Raw genomic sequence first — 17,610 nt, 5'->3', positions numbered from 1 at the left:
AATGGGAGTGACTTTGCCCTGACCATGATGGAGGCTTGATCCTTGATCCAGCTGCGAAGCAGGGAGCTGCTCCAAAGCACTCCCTCCCTAAGTGCTTCATCAGCAGAAGGTGGAGAGAATAGAAATGGCATAAATGCCCAGGGAAGAGAAAGACTCCTTTGCGGTCTGCTTTTCAAATGCTTCATGATAAGCAGTTGCTCCGTTCCACATAACCAAAAGGCTGCTTAAAGAAGGGCACGCTCTCATCCTGCAGACGGCAACTTTGGGGCTTGGCACATCTTCTTCCCCAGAAAAGCCACCAATTGTGAGCCAGCAGGTGCAATGGTTAAGGTGCTGGACATGCTACCAGAGTGAACTGGCTTGAAACTGACTAAAATGCAGATTGAAATACTTGTCTCTTGGGATCTATGATCAAGCCTTCAGAAGCCATGTTGAGCATTGGGTACCAGTTTGCTTCCTGGTCCAATTCAAGGTGTTGGTTATCACCCTTAAAGCCCTACATGGCATGGGGCCAGGCTACCTGAGGGACCGCCTCACCCCCACGACTTCAACCCGTCCCACCCGATCTCACAGAGAGGGCATGCTCCGGACCCCCTCGGCAAAAGAACTCCGACTAACGGGGTCCAGAAGGCGGGCCTTCTCTGCTGTAGCCCCCGCCCTTTGGAACATCTTGCCCCCAGAGGTGAGACAGGCCCCCTCACTCCCGGCCTTTCGGAGGGATTTGAAGACCTGGCTCTGCCATCTGGCCTGGGGTGGGGAGGGAGGTTGTCAGAAATGGGGTTGACTAGCCCCCTAGAGGCCTAGGGTGGCTTCCATCAGCCTCTTGGATTTTCTTTTCTTTCCATCTGTGTAGATGTGTTTGTCTTTTTATAAATTTTAATCATGTATTTATTGTTTTAACTTGATGTAAACCGCCCAGAGTCCCCCATTGCGGGGAGATGGGCGGGGATAAGTTTATGTATAAATAAAAATAAATAAACGAGCATGTCTGCCGGTAACCCACCAGCAAGAAGGAACTGGCTTCTGATCTTCTTCAAAAGTGCCACCAAGGAGACCAGAACATCTTCCAATATTGCCTTTGAATCAGAAAGAGAGTGGCCTTTATAGGCCAAAGGTTTGGATTCTGGAGCATTGCTGGGAGGCAATGAAGATGTGGGGCAACTTGTGGCCATCTTGGTGCTGTTGAACTCCAGCTTCCAGTATCCCTCACCACAGGCCACACTGGTGGAGGTTGATGGGAGTTATAGCTCAGCAATTTCTGGAGGGCCACAGGTTCTCCCTCTCATGAGCTACTGAGTTGGGCTATAGGTTCACCAAGCCTGGGCTGAAAATACAGCAATACAGACCACCAGATTTGATGAACCAGTTCATCTGGAAGGCTAAATCATAACCCATGGTTTACAAACCATACCAGCTGGATTCATACAACTTGCTTAACTCTGAAGAAACCACATTAAGCTTAGCCAGAACCAAGCAACACCCACCATGGTTCAGAGACTGAGCTATGGTTCACATAACAAGGGGCAAATTGGTTGGCTTTGCAGATAAAGCTAATCCATAAACCACGGCTTATAAATTATGGTTCGCTAGCAGATCTGGGAAGATCTGCTTTTGTTGCTGCTGCTGGTTTCATACATCATGCTATGCCATCATTTGTTTTAATTGTGGTTGGTTAACCAAGCCATAGTGTTCTGGTTCATACATCATGCTAAGCCACAGAGGTAAAAGCAGAGTCTTTTCCAAGTTCAACTTCCAACTATATTAAGACAAAGGAGAGTCAGTTTCTGGCACGCCAATGTAGGAGTCTCAAAAGCAAACTTTTGCAAAAGCATTCCAAAACTATATGCTGTCCAAAGGATGAAAGAACTATGGGTGGAGAAGAGTCAGCTGGGCACCAGCAAGCTTGATGTACCCCCCCCCCATACTTTTTGTTGGTGCAGACGAATCTCCAAAGGTTATCTACAGTGAAGGAATTGTAATTCCAGGAATTAAAATACAGGGGACTCCACTGTATAGATTATCAGCTGTCTGGCATTTCTCCTCTGGGATTTTAGCTGGTTCCTTGCCTTCCAGGTCCATCTACAGTGAGTTCATATTTCAGAATGCAATTGCAGCTTCCATGTGGGTGGGGGGTGGGGGGTGGGGTGCTTCTTTAGAAACATCAATTATGAAAACATCATTTTGTTTTCCATAGACAGGAAAGCTTTGCATGGGGGAAGGAGAATTCAGACAGGTCAGTTTTCCAGGATTCTCTTCTTTGACAAATTACTTTGGATAAGGAAGCAAGGATTCAAGTGAAATCCAATTCTTGTCTGGGTTCTCTGACCTTGAGGGGCCAGTAATAGACAGAAACTCCCTGCGGTCAATTATATTTCATCCATTCTTCTGTTTTGCAGCCAGATGTTTGGGGTGGGAAATGCTGAGGTGGTGCCCAGTGTTTCTGAAGGGAGCTGATGATGACTTGACAGCTTTTCCAGACTTCATCCAATAATTCTGTTCCTGCTTCATGTAAACATGTGGTCACTTTGCAAAAAGAATACAGTAGATGATCTTCCCCACACTGGGGACCTCCAAGCGTGTTGCAGCACACCTGCTATTACACCCCACCAGCCTAGCCCACAGCCAAAGTGGGCCACTGGAGTTAAGCTTTGCTTTAGATGCAGGTTCAGAGAAAAAAGCCATCAAATGGAGGAGCCCTCCACCCACCAGTTGCTCTAGGACTATCTTCATGGTCCAACCTTTATTGGACCAGTCTTGGCAAACCTTCCCTTTGGAAGGACCTGTGTGATGTCAGGCAGTTACCATAGAGACGGGACAGAAGAGGCAACAGGTGCAGAAGCTCCTGCTAGAAGCAAATGCACAAAATCATCTGTTTTCCTAGACAGCTCTCTTGGAAACAAAGCCACCAAAGGCAAGAGGGACAGGAGAGGAGGAGAGCAAGCCACACTGGGGGACGTTTTACCTCCAAATGTAGACTGTTGGCTACTGCTGACTGCTTAGAGGCACAGGATCTGGATACTTGGAAGGAGGGATGAGAAGGCAAAGCAGGCTTGGGATCAGACAGAGACATCAAATGTACTGCTCCACCAAAAGGAGCAAAAGACAAGAGGGGGCCCCTCCCAAAGATGATCAGATCACCTTCAGGAGCCCTGCTAGTGGAAGGCAGGCACTGGGTGCTTCTCTGCACAACCATCAGCCAGTTTAAGACCAGCATCTCTATGTAGAAGCCCTTGTCCGGGTTCAAGGGTAACATCTCTGGCTCTCTCTGGAAGTAATCGATGGAGAAAGGTAGCTTGATCATCTTGGGCTTTGGCGCAAGAAGACTGGTGGGAGATGAATTATTCATTGCCACTGCAGACATTGGCTTCTGTCTGCAGATTTAAGGAGCCATCCATTCAGGAGGAGGAAGAAGGCAAAAAGGGCATCCTGTTTACCAGGGGTCACACTGGCAGGTCAACACAGGGGCCAAAGGAAGGAGAAAGCAGCTTTCTATGTCCTTGCTTGGAAAACATCAGAGACCCTTTTTCACACCAGTATTCTATGATTCAGAATTATTACTCTCTCTAATCTTGACTTCTGGATCATTCTACAGAATGGTTTGGTTTACTTAGCATTTTAAACCATAGTTTGTTTAACAATGGATTGTTGAATATGCCACAATTGTCTGGATTTACACAATACTAAGCTAGAAAGTAATACGCCACCCTTACAATGAGCTAGGTTCACACATTTTACTACGCCATGTATTCATCATACTTTCTCAACCAACAAGAGTTCACATATGAACACACCATACCTTCCTGACCAACAATAGTTGGCTGATTCACATGTAAGACAATGACATAAACCATGAAATACAAACCAGATTGGCTAAATTTAAACATCACACTGACCCCAAAGTCAACAAATCATGATACAGATTAGTATGATGTGGAACTCCAACCAATAGTTGAGTTCAACCATGATTTTTTGACTTTTTAACTACAGTGACATCACACAATGCCAGAAAGAAGCAACATTAGAAGATACAGCATTATTTGTGATTTAGATAGGTAAGCGACTCTCACTAGTTGCTGTAAATACATTCTTGGGGTGGAATGGGGGCTAGAACTTATTCTGAGTTCCACAATCCAGAATTCAGCAGCCCCTCTCAGGGCTGTTTTTAGCCATCCTGCTCTCAGAAGAGTTAAATCAACACTTCAACAGAACCTAAAAAGTAATTTTAACTTCTGTACTCAGAGAGACCTTAACTGGCTCAAGAGAAACATCATTTGCTGAAAATGACTGTTTCTGAATGTTTGGTTCATCTAAACATCACCAGAGTTGTCCAGCCTTTGTAGGAAATTCAAGGAGGAATTTTTCTCTTACTTTCTCTCATCTTGAATTTACCTCTTTGTTGATCCTGTGCTGGTCCACACTTCTAACAACCCCCAAAGATGTTTGCATACTCTCTTCACCCATCCATACTCCCCCCCCACCCGTAAGGTCTTGTAGGGATGTAAATTTACAACAAACGAGGAAGTGATAATTGGCCTTGATGGAACTTCTTGGCAGGTTTCGTTTCAAGAGTTTTGCTGCCAGATGCATGACATGAATTCGAGCTTTGAGGTTTATTTGGGTGTCTTATTTATCACCTACTCTCAACTCATCCTCTGATTCTGCAGATGCCCAGAAGTCCAACTCTGTTTACATGTATCTATCCCTTATTTCTGAATTTTGTTGGGTGAATATAGCTATTGTACATGACATGACAGGAAACTTTGTTCTTGCAGTGATATCTTTCTTTTCTGGACAACCTGAGAGAGGACTCAAAGATTAAGATATCAGAGACCGTTTCCATCATTCACATGGTATGGTCTTCTCATGGACCTACAGACCTCAGAATGCATGTCAGGAAAGGGAGAAAAATCTTCAAAAATTGTAGACCCTGAAATTGGCTTTTCCTGTTCTGAGAATGCTCCAGCTGAATAATTACAAGAGAAGGACTTTGAGAAGTCAGAAGCCAGGCACCTCAGTCCATATAGTTTGGTTGTCACTTTCTGAAAAACTGCCACTGTCTGGTAAGTGCTCCTATCTCTGAAATTCCATCTTTAACTATATTTATGACCTCACCCCGTTCTCAGCAGATTGCCATCAGCATCTAATCAATAATTTATTAAATTAGTAATCAAATGTCAGGATCTGGGAGTAAACTATTAGCTGTAGCCATTAACTTTCTGTAGACAATTTCCAAATCTCGTTCTTCATTACTTCTGTGCTCTTCCCTGCTCACTCCCTGGAACATGGACTTTAGCTGGATCTCTAATTAAGAAAGGAAAAGCAGCTAATGCACCCTCTGGCCTGACACCATTTAAAAGGAAAACACCTGCTCTAGCACTTTGAAACCAGACAGAAAAGCAAGTGCCCTGAATTACAAACAGCAAGGCCTTGCTTCTTGGTTGACAGTTGACTTGCAGATCCCATCTTAATTGATGCTGTGGAGGGAGACTGGAGCGCATGTAAAGCAGCTCAGCTTCCAGATGGGGCTTTTAAAAGAAGATGCTCCCAGATTTCCACAGACTTTTCTCTCCCATCTTTACTGGAGCCTATCACAACAGCACCTGTAACATCAGCTATGATGATCCGCCTGGCGCAAGATGGAGGGACGTTCCTCCAACCTGTTGTAACCAACTCTAGGGAGGATAAAGATATGAACATGCAACATCAGAGACAGTCTCCTTCCAAGTAACAATTGTTGAGGAACCTGCTGGGCACCATTGCTTTCCTGATTCCCCTGAGCATCTGGTTGGTTACGTGAAGAACTGTATGGGTCTGAATGGTGGGTAGCAAGGAACATTGGTGGGATGGTAGCTATCATCTCCACCATGGGGGCTTCTCACTGTAGGAATACAAATGCTGCCCCAGGCAGTTTGGATCTGGGATGCCTCATGTTGGCTCAGCCCCTTCTCCCTTCTGGCGTCTGAGAGCATCCATGTCATTTGTAGTGCAATTTCACTTAGGACACGGTTGGGTTCTTCTCCAGATCCCCATTAGTGGGACAGCAATCCCTTTCTTTCCAGCCAACTTGTATTCTCTGCTCATTCATGAAATAAGATTAGATCATATACATATTTCATCTTCCATTTTTGAATTTAAAATATCAGACCTGCATTTTTAGTCACAGTGGAGGAAGACAATTAAGTTTATGCTTCTTTGGTTAGTTTAGGTGGTTGTACCTTTTCTGAAGGTGAAATTAAATATGAATCAAAGAAGATGGTGTACCTAACTCAGAGGAAAGGCATATGGGGCTGTGCTTCAAGTTCCTTTGACTTTCAGCTCAGGATGAGTCACAGGTATGTGCTCAGCATAAGACAAAGCAATGTTTAGGAGATGTGGAGTGATGAGGAACAACCTCCTCCCCAAAGGGCAACATGGAGTCTATCTGGCTTCCTTCCTTTACAGTATATGAAAAATATGTGCCCAAGTATGTTTCATTTGGGTGCAAATGTTTTTAAATCCAGTGTGAGAGCCTTAAGAGGAGCATCAGGATGAGTTAAGAACCAGTCTGCACATGTAGCTTTTTCCCAAGGTGCACATCTGGTGGTCTCCAGTCACATCTGTTTAACACAAATGAATTCCTATATCATAGTGACATTCCTCTGAAGCACATGTTCACCATGAGATGTAAGTGGGCTTCAGGATACAAGGAGCTGGTTTTTGGTTATTTCATGATGACAGCTCTGCCATGCAAAGCCTGTTTACTGAATATGTCTATATTGGTTATTTACAGATTGCAACTTAATTAACATCTGGAGAGGGACTTGCATTTCCCGCCATCTGTCACTTCTAATGGAACACTATCAAGGGCATCAAACAAATGACTGATTAAGACAAGGCAGGCAGGAAAAATTATACACAGGAAATGTCTGGGGGGCAGGAAATCAAGTCACTGAGGCTGCATCTGCAAGGACTATCTTTTTCATCTGCATTCTCTTTTTACAAAATATCAGATGCTAACAAGGAAAGGGACATGAATTAAATCAAGCTCTGTAGATATCTCTCTGAATCCACTGGTTTCTTTTCCATCGACTACTTCCCTGTGTGGACTGGACCAACATGCTTTATAGTTGAAGGCAGAAACAGATCTACAAGGACCTATGCAAATGCTTGTGACTGAGGACAACTGACAAGTGAATCTTTGGAAGAATACAGGAATTGCATACACCCATCCCACACCATGACAACTTTTAAAGAAAACCCATCCTAGTTGGGTTTGTATGGTCCAAGTTCATTTGAGGGCCCCAGATACATCGGGAACTTCCTTTCAGCATCAGATCTTTAGCTCTCTAATCCAAGACCACCAACAATGTTAGGTTCTTGTATCATGCTAAGCCCTAACACTTCATTTTGGCTCAGTCTGTGATATTGTAAACAATGACGTATAGCTTAGTATGTCAACTAAACCCAGCCAATTGCAGTTTAGTCAATAAACTATGGTTAAACAAGCCATAGTCTTGCAAGGGGTGCTGGTGGTCATCTATAAAGCCCTTCATGGCACAGGGCCTGGATACTTGTGGGACCACCTGTCTCCAATTATCTCTCCTCATCCAACAATATCTGACAGGGTTGGTGTGCTCCAGGTCCCAACAATTATGCAGCAGCATCTTATGGGGCCAAGAGGCACATCTTCCCTGTCACCACATCTGCTCTAGAGAATAACATTTCCCCCAAAATTCAGATGCCCCAACCCTGGCAGCCCTTGGAAAAGCCTTGAAGACCTGGTTTTTCCTCACTGGGCCAGAATGTTATGTGTGAGTACCCTCCAGCACAATGTGTTTTAATTATCTTTGCTGTATTTTTAAATGTCTTCTTCACCCTCTGTTAGCTACCCAGAGTTACATGGCAAGTGGACAACCATATCAACTGAAATAAGAAATAAAGAAATAAATACAGATGGGGGTGAAGCCAGTCACCGAGCAGCAAATTCTCTCTAGAGTTTCAGACAGGTTTGTCCCAATGCTACTGGAGATAACAGGATGGAGTCAAGAGTTAGCAGAATTCATCTCCTGTCTTACATGTCAAGTGTGTCCTTTAGAAAGATCTTAACCAGGGCACCACGGAAACTAGCACAATCTGAGAGCAAAGGGAAATGTGATTTGCTAAACTCAGAATGGGAATTATTGGCTGGCTGCATCTCTGTTCACAAGCGGTCCCAGAATTCAGCCTCTGTCCCCTTTTCAATTTAAATGCCACTCCATACCTCCAATAATTGTGGTTGCCTTGACAACAAGAAGGCTCTTTCCTGATTAAAATTTTGCCCCGCCCCCATCAATTTGCTTCCGGCGTCCTTTTCTCCACCTTTCTCCTTCATCCTTTAGGCAGTGGTCTTGCCCACTTGGCTACCCCTGGAGAAGTTGGGAGCCTCGATATCATAATTCTTAATCAACAAGGTCAATGGCATGGAAATACCAGCAGTGTATTCTCACCCATCTGGAGGTTACCACCAGGAGAAGAAACTGAAATAGGGGGAGAAACATGTCTACAAGATTGTCACCCAAGTCAAGTATAGGTTCAGATCATTTTCCTCCCAAAGGTCATGGAAAGGAGGTTTTCAGTGTAAAGAACAGCCATGATGGGCCTTTTAAAGAGAGGTAGCATTTACACAGCATCTTACAACATTTTAGGAGCCTAGTCTCTACTATCTCTCTACTTTTTTCCCAACAGGAGAGGAAGTTATGCATTATTGACATCCGTACCTTACTTTCCTCAGCATCTAATGAATAAAGAGGCCGTGACCTAGCATGAAGTGCGAATCAGGTCAAGATCTACTAGCCTGTATCAGTCATATGCTACGTTACCTACTATGTCCTAACTGGCAAGATTCCTGTGCCTGTAATGGCGCAAGTGGGCGATTCAACCAATGTTTTCCTTATCATGAGCAATTCTTTTATTTCTGTTTGTTGCATTTTGAGGTGTGCAGCTTGGGATGTTGGATGAATCTGACATTGGCAGATTCTGAAATAATTTGATCAGAATGTAATCATCTCTTGGCTTTTATGCTTTCCAAATGTTCAAATACAGCTTTTGAGTTGCAAAACAGATCAAAACACCATTTTTAAAAGTTTGAGAGAACAGAGATAGAAAACGTTTCTAAATCTGACCTTATAGCCACTTAAATCTGTACTTATTTTGGTACAATGTTTTTTTTTTCCCAAACAACAGATAACAGTGGAAGCAAAATGGGCTGGACTTCTAGGCCAGTGTTTCTCAACTTCAGCAACTTTAAGATGTGTGGACTTCAACTCCCAGAATTCCCCAGCCAACGTGCTGGAGAAAAAGCAACTTTCCTCAAAGGAGTGCCTGAGGTTGACACACCCCAGAATTCCTGGAGCTGCCATCCCAACGTATTTGGAAGGCACCACATCTATAATCCACCTCTTCTTGGAGTATGCAACAGCACAGATGGAGACCTCCCCTCATTTTATCTTCACGACCACCACCTTGGGTGTATGAATAGAGTCTCTGGTCCGAGCCCAATATCCTAACCACTGAAGAGTCACGATCAGTCAAAAATCTGGTCCCACACTGCAGAATGTTTTGGTCTGGAGAATCATGGTTCGCTAATAAATCTGAGTGTTCTCAGGCAAATATGAATCTGTCCTTTCTTCCGTCACAACACTATAGCACAAGGAGTACAAATATTCTACCTGCAGTGTGTTTCACAGAACCAGCCCATTTTTTCAGGAACCCTTGTCTTGTTTAATTTCTAGAACGTAGCATGCTCACAAAATACAGTTAGATCCACCCAGTGACTTGAGAAATATATGCATTTATTTCATGACAGTATTTCCATGCCAGCAACTCCTGAAAACTCCAAAATCTCCTAGCTAACTGACAAATATCCAGATGTCCCTAGGGCAGCAGAATTGCTCTGATTGCTTCCCACATGGGCTCTGCCCTCTTTTATCATCTGCCAGAGATGCAGAATCCACAAGATAAACTTTTGCTGCCTGGAGATAACACAAAGAGAGAGAGTTCACCACATCCACCAGTAACACCACTCCATCCACGCAAGAAAAGTGTCCCCCCCCCCCGCTTTTTTTGTACTGCCCATCAAAACACTCTTAAAGGCACAAGAATCCATGCCTGCAGAACCCTTTTGTGGGGAGCCTGCCCAGAGAAGAAGGGCTAAAACAAATCAAAATGCTTCAATTCTGGGGTGGTCCCTCTAATCTAAATCTGTGTTTGGCAGCTCTTGCAGACTGTTCCAGTAATTTCCATGAAAGCAGCCCAAATGTATTGAGAGGGTTTGCTGTTGCGTCTTGATGCTGCCTCTGTTTTCTACCCGCAGATGTTGGAGAACAGAGCAAGAAGACAGTTTCTCATGGCTGCAGCTTGATTAGAAAAAGGTCTGTCTGATAAAGGGAACTAGGCATCTGGCCTCATTTAGCCAGGCAGTTGGGGGTGAGGAGAGAAAGTGAGGAGGAGGAGGAGGAGGAGGAGGAGGACGAGGAGGAGGAGGAGGAGGAGGAGGAGGAGGAAAATTCAAGGGTATGCCTTTTCCAAAGCAAGCTTCAGGGCTCCACAGCCCCCGTAAGGAGGGAAGGAAGAAGAGAGTAGAGAAACGCAGAAATATACATGCTCTTGCCAAGTTGCCTGAAAACAAGCAGCTTGGGGGGCTGAAAGTAGCTCTTCTTCTCCTTTAAATTACAGAGAGAGTAGTTTACTGTCTCTGCTTTTTGCATAATAAAAGCGGCAGGAAGAGCAGAAGGAGGAGGAGGAAGAAGAAGAAATTTATGCAGTCCAAAAGCAGCTCTGGAATGACACAACCCATACCAGAAAGCAAGATCTAAATGCATTTGCACCAGACAGATCTTCACCTGGTTTCACCTGAGCCATCCACCTTAAGCACTATATCCAGTCTGGATTGGCTTTTCCAACTTTCCACATTTTTTCAAATTAATCTCCTTCAGAATATACACCTGTGTTATTAAGAAGTTTGTTACTCACAGGGTGTATTATATCAACCATGATTTAGTTCAACTTTCTGGGCTTACATGAAACATGGAACCATAAATCCAGTGCATTGGATGAGTTGGCAGAACACCCCCAACTAAAAGGTGCTTGGCTAGTTTGTGTAAGGCCCATTGATATTTCCTATTTTCATGTTGTTATCCCATTTTTTACCAAAAAAAAAAAATCAAATTGGATGTATATTCACCGAATGCTCCATCTTTGGGAATTAGATCACCATCGCCATCGCCATCGCCATCATCATCATCATCATGCACGCCTACCTATTTCATGGACTTCTGACTACAACTTTCTGCAAATTTCCTAAGGCGTCAAATGCACTGGATTACAAAGGATTCTAGGAGTTTGCAATCCCAAAACATCTGCGGAACACCAGCTTGGGGAAAACTCCTGCAGTTACTGTGAATCAGTTGGCCCTTGAATCACCACACCCCAAAAATGCTGTTAAAGTGAATGGCTTTCCTGCTTTAAACACCCCCCCCCCCGAACTAGCTGATCCTTGCAATGGGCCGCGCCTCTCCTCCTCTGAATCTCTTCCTCCTCCCTGGTGCCACCTGGTCTCTCCTCCCGGGAACCAAACTGGCAGGATTAATAGCTGAGCGCGTGCCATAAGGGAGACAGCCTGAACAGCACTGTCTTTGCCAGGCTGGGCGTGGGGGTGGATGGGGGCTGAGTAGGAAAGACCACAAGAGAGCAGGGAGGAGGAGGAGGAGGATACTCGTCATCCAGTGGTTTAGCCCAGATGGGGGGGGGATCACATTTCTCTCTCTTGCACAGGGCTGGCCCTTTTTCTTTCACCGCCCTGACCTCCTTCTCTGAAAAGGAGCTCCTTGCCAAGAATGATTCACTGGAACCTTCTTCTTCTTCTTCCTGTCTCGCTACCCTGCCGCTCCACTTCTGCCTGCTTCCATCTGGCCTTGTTGTTGAAAAACACCCAAAGAGCGCAGGGACAGAACGTTCTGCACCAAACTGTTCCTTCCCCAGCCATGTTTCCCCATTTCCAGCATCTCCAGCTTTGTGGGACCCCTTAGCAGGGCGGCCCCACCTTCCCCACCACCACCCCCCTCCATACATCATACTATAGACCTCTCGAGGGAACCAGAGAGCAAATCCACAAAGACTGGCAGGGGCACCCGTGAGGTTTTTCTTCCAGACCATGCATGGCTGATGGGCAAACCCTGCAGCACTATTTTTGTATTCTGTAGCAGCGAACGAGGAGGCGGTGACTGGTGCTCTGCACAGGAGCCTCGCAAACAGAGCTGCTTATTGCACCTGGGGGAGGGTGGCGGACGGAAGAACCCCCCGCCCTCCCCAGGGGAGGTGTCAGGTGTCATCTGCCCCCAAGGGAAGGTGTCCTTCAGCAGGTATCTGATCCCCAGCATCTCTGATTGTGGCAGCTTAAGGAATCACATTTCTCAGGGTCTCCTGAAAAACCTAGGCAGGATTTTCCAGCCATCGGCTGGCCTGAGCCTCTTCTTCACCAACCCTTACCAGCATTTATCTCACTATCTCTAGGGTGCCACAAGACCACCACCCCCCGCTCTCTCTCACACACACACACATTGGCTGTGGCAAACTAGCCTTTGCTGCTCCCACACTAAGGTTTATTTCTTTTTTGGGCAAGACATCCCATGCCCTGACTGAGTGGTTTTGATTTCTGCACTGACAAGCTTCCCTATATTTCTTTCTGCCTGCTGTTTTAATGCATCTCCCCAATAAAAATTACGCTTTCTTTTAGACTCACGGCCGAATTGCTAGAATGGATAAAACCAAAAAAGCACGTTGACCAGCAGCACAACAGAATAGGTTGGGAAAGAAGTCCACGGTCCAGCAGAGACAGACTGGCCCTCTTCCATGCCGAGATCTTTCTAGCACTGATGTAGCCCCGCCGTAGATGCCAGTTTATCTATGTGCCTTTCGTACAATTCTCCATTGCCTCGGGATGGTCTGGGTGGCCAGGCCACCCCAGGAATGGGTCAGAGGAGAAGTGCCTCTGCCAGAAGGAGCAAGACGTGCTTTGTGTTGCTGAAGCACAACTCAGGTGGAATGCTGGAAGGTTCGTTACGGTCTTTCAGTGCTGATGAACAACACTTTGGACATGCTTAGAAGGGACCTTTACCACTGGTTTGCAAGATCCTAGTTCAAAATGAGGTGTGGCTGCATTGATGGAAAGACAGTGGCTAACCCTGGATGCAAGCTACATCCTCAGGAAGAAATCCCTCCTGATTCACATTCACGAACCAAGAAAGTCTATGACTTAGGAATGGGCACTCCTACCCAGAGCCATCAGCTGTGTCCACCCCTTTCACTGCCTGCACTAATGGTCACTCCCACTACCCTCTAAAATAGATCAAGGTGGGATGCATGTCCCACTGTTTTTCCTTAAACATTGTCTCTCTGGAATGACCTCAGCTGGGTCTCAGAGGGATCCTGCCCTAACTGGAGCACAAGAAACTTTTCTGTGTGTTACCGTTAGCTGTAAACGGACCCCGCTCTCTCAATCATTCAGCCCAGATGTCTAAAATGAGGAGAGATCCAAATATGGATTCCCGTTAATCCAAGTTGTGTGGTGGCCAGCTAAGATTATGCACTAGTGAGTGGAATCTGTTTTGCACATGGAATGGCACAGAGATGTGAATAAATAAGTTACAGAGAGAGGAAGACACCCCACTATTTTCTTACATTACTTATTCACACATCCAAAGGCTTTGACAACTGTCATGCATGATAATATTGCTATTAACGCCACCACCTGTTAAGTGCTAACAGAAACTCTTCTCTCCAAACCAGGAGTATTCAATCGTCCATCTGTAAGCCATGCATGGCTATTCCGCCTCCCTAAATTCACATCCATGATTGTATCACTGAAATGTTGTAGACAGCACAATTTCCCACTGATTTGGGACAAGAAATTAAATAGTGGTGCTAAATCTACAGTAGGACCTGCACTCTAAATCACCTACAAGCTTTTTCAAAAAAATGGAGATGGGATCCTGCCTCCTTTATATCGCTCATCTGCTCCCTGAGGTCTTCAGCCACTGAGGGGGGAAGCACAGCCCAGGTTTCTCCAGGCAGCATCTCCAAGCAAATGCAAGAGATGGATCATGGATGATCTCAACCCAAGGTAGTCTCCTGGATTCTTCTAAGCAATCCATTCCCTACTGGGTTCATTATGCTAAGGAACAGAATCGCCCAGGAAGTGGCTAGCATGCCTGATTCCTGCTCTGTAGAATTTGATCCGTTGCACCATTAAAAAACACCAAAGGTAAAACCCACCCTTGGTTTTTAGTTGATTGGGGTGGCAAGCAGAAGGATACACCCAGCAGGACGTTTTAAAACAGACAGCAACTGTATCAAGGGAAAAGAAGCCCGCCCAGCAAATTGCTCCTGGACTGTGATGAATTCCAAGATGAGGTCTAGTTGGTACCACTCAAGGAACTGCTGCTGTTTCCTTGTTCATGCTCCATCTTCTAGCTAAGGAGGAGGAATGCTGTTACAATATGGCTGCTGAATTTCATATCTGAGTTCAGTCTGCAATAGACTGTTACAGAGGGCGAGGAAGCTACTGGTTGCACAGTGAACAACGCAGCAGAAAATCTCCAGGAAACAACAGGGAGGCATGGAGAATCTCTCCATTTGGGTGTCCTCTCCCTTTCCACCCCGTCTTCATTTCACCGGAGAAAGATACACAAGGCAGGGAGCTTTTAAAATAGTCTCTTTAGCAGCCATTACTCATCTGGCACCCTCCAGGTGCACTCAGCCACAACTCCCATTGCTTTCCCCAATGTGGGAACCCATGTTTCATTGAGAGTGGCTGCAGGTTCTGGTTAGAGATGGATTCCATGTTTGGAAAACTTGAACCATACTGCTCTAGGGCATCCTACAGTGTACACATTTTAAGCTTGTCCAGGATGAAGTGGAGAAAAAGAAGGAACGAAGAGACATTTCAGAGCAAGGACACCATTTTTTTCCCTAAAAATCTCATTCAATCCACAATATCCCTGTAATTAAACAAAAGGAGTAAAACTGGGTCAGTTTAATGCAGGCATAGGATGACGATGACGACGATGATGATGATGATGATGATGATGATGATGATGATGATGATGATGATGATGATGGAAGTTATCAGAAAGGCTCTATCTGGGAAGAAACTATTTCTGCCTTCCTAGGCCATGCAGGTGATGTTTTTAATTTTTTCAGTAACTCCTTGTTCTGGCAGTGAGGAGCTGTGGTCTAAACAGGAGCCAGAATTCACAGTCATAATCAAAGACCCTTCTGAACTCAAGCTGGAGCAGAACAGTTATGACTTCCCTCTAGAATGAAATAAAGGGGGCGTTCTTAGCTTTACCCCAAGGTACAGAATACTGCTATCCATTCTAGACAAGGAATTGTTGGGGTAGAAAGAGAGGAGGATATAAATTGAATTAGTCTGAGTCTTAATCTGAGTCTTAGTCTTAGTGCGGGAAGAAGCCTTCTCTACATTCATTCTCTGGTTGAGAAGAATATTTCAAATTACCACTGCCATACTTGGAATCAATCTGTAAACGCATGTCTAGATAGCTGTTATGTCTATGATATAGTTTTTTGATATACCAGAAAAAAGGTGATGTGACTTCCATCTCACACGTTTAGAGGGACTGCACTAAGGTAAATTATGCACTGAGATATGTTGGACTGACCCAATGTCTCAGAGTGAATATTATGGCAATGTTCAATCTCAGCCAGCACTGCCATTCCAAACCGAAACTCTACACTGCTTTCATCTACAGCCTTCTCCAACTCACTGGAAGCATAGCTCCCCCAGTTCTCAGCGAGCGCTACCCCCAGGGGTTGCAATCTCAGATCCTATGGAGGATGCAGAATCTCAAGGGCCTCCCTCTGGATCCCAAACTCACTCCTTCAACGATAGTCACCGTAAGAATGCGAGTCTCCTCCTCCTGGCTGGTCAACCCCACAAAGCCATGGCCAGAGACCTACCTGGAAGCTGCAATCTCCGCTTTCTGCTTGGCGATGGTGGCCGCACGCTCGGCTGCCTCAATGGCACGGTCCACCTTCTCGCGGATCTTGCTCGCCCTCAAGGGGATGAGGTTCTTCCGTTTGCCACTCACAAGAATGTTCTGCTTATACTTCCCCTCTTCCTTCGTGCCGTCGGGGAAAGTCATGCAACCGTAGCCATGGCGCTTGTTGGTGGCCCATTCTCCTTCGTACTTGAGCCCATCGGAGCGCTGGCTGATGCCGAAGCCCGACCTCTTGTCATTCTTCCACTCGCCCAAGTAAATCTCCGTGGTGGTTGCGTCGATGTCATCCTCGATGACGGAGATCTCGGTCTCAGCTTCACCCAGGCTGATGGTGGAGTTGATATCACTGGCGGTGGAACTCACAGTACTCATGCCCGCCTCGCTCCGGAATGAGCTCTGCTTGCTCCGCTGGCTGGCTAACGAGCTCTTGGATTCAGATTTGCGCAACTTGAGCCCGCTCAACAGGGAACGGCGGAAGATACCCTTTTTCTTGCTCTTAAGAATCTCTGCATCACTGTGAGCCATCAGGACAAACCCCCCCCTGGAGACGGCGGGGCTTCCTGCCATGGCAGGGGACGCATCAGGGTGCAACGCTGTGCCATTGGTGTGTTCACTGCGCAAAGAGTTGATCGATGTTCTTAGTGGTGACCGAATAACTGCAGCCATGCCGTATGGGACACTCTGCCGAACACCGTAGCCCTGACGCATCCCTCCAGCCCACTGGCCCTGGTACGTGCCTGTGAGCAAAGGGCGAGAAAGGAAAGGAAACGGAGTTAGCAGACGGGTCACAACAAAGCCTTCTGAGCCACACCATCCAACATGGCATAGCTCTTCCACGTGCATGGGCACACACACACATACACAAACTTCAGGACATTCCATTAACATTTGAATTTGTGATATGGTTTAAAAGCTGCTGCCTTTTCTGCAGCTGTGGGGAAGAATTTTGCTCAAACTCCCATTGCTGGAAGCGGCTGAGATTCTTCTTGCAAGTTGGGAGTGGGGGAGGGCAACTGTGCTCAGCAAGCAAAGCCAAAATAATTTGCCACCAGAATGTGGGATGAAGCTCTTGACAGGCGGCTGTGGGTGGGCGAGAGGGGGATTGTGCCAGGGCTCGGTTGCTGAAAACCCAAAACACTGCAGAGCAGTTCCTGGTTGATCCAGGAGAGGTCAGAACTCTGCACCTCGTAGCATTTGCTTACCACCCATCTCTTTAGAAGTTATTCATCATATTTACATCCTGTTCTTCTCCAAGGAGCGCCTCAGCCCAGCTTACATATATATTTTCGGCAGTCTTCCAGCTAATTCTGGATCAAGCCATGACTTTCTTGGGTCAGGATTCATGTAATCAGCTCTGACTGCAGCACAGGAGGCTGGTTTTCACCATGCCCTCTCCCTTTGGGTGAAGGGTCAATGAGGGCTCAAATTTAGTGCTGCAAAATCAGTGGTCGAGCTTATGCCGAGAAGGATGAACCCAAACCAGCAGCTGCAAAGTTCTGGAAGGTGACTTTTGGTTCATTCAATCTCCTGGCTCATTGGCCCATACTGCTTAACTCTACCCCAACCCATTGACACA

At 45.9% G+C, this 17,610-nt stretch overlaps 1 protein-coding gene across 1 annotated transcript in view; it reads right to left on the bottom strand.

Moving 5' to 3' along the window:
* The window catches only part of JPH3 (junctophilin 3), a 42,897-nt gene that overhangs the window by 12,342 nt on the left and 12,945 nt on the right, over positions 1-17,610 (bottom strand). The window contains exon 2 of the mRNA XM_007422120.1: positions 15,994-16,771. Coding sequence (XP_007422182.1) covers positions 15,994-16,771 — 778 coding nt within the window. The remainder of the gene's footprint in view (positions 1-15,993; positions 16,772-17,610) is intronic.

This window comes from Python bivittatus, unplaced genomic scaffold, assembly GCF_059951505.1.
Source record: "Python bivittatus isolate LINGU-HERP-01145 unplaced genomic scaffold, Pbiv_v1 ctg000190_np1212, whole genome shotgun sequence".
Lineage (NCBI taxonomy): Eukaryota > Metazoa > Chordata > Lepidosauria > Squamata > Pythonidae > Python > Python bivittatus.
This window is presented reverse-complemented; position numbering and strand designations above follow the sequence as displayed.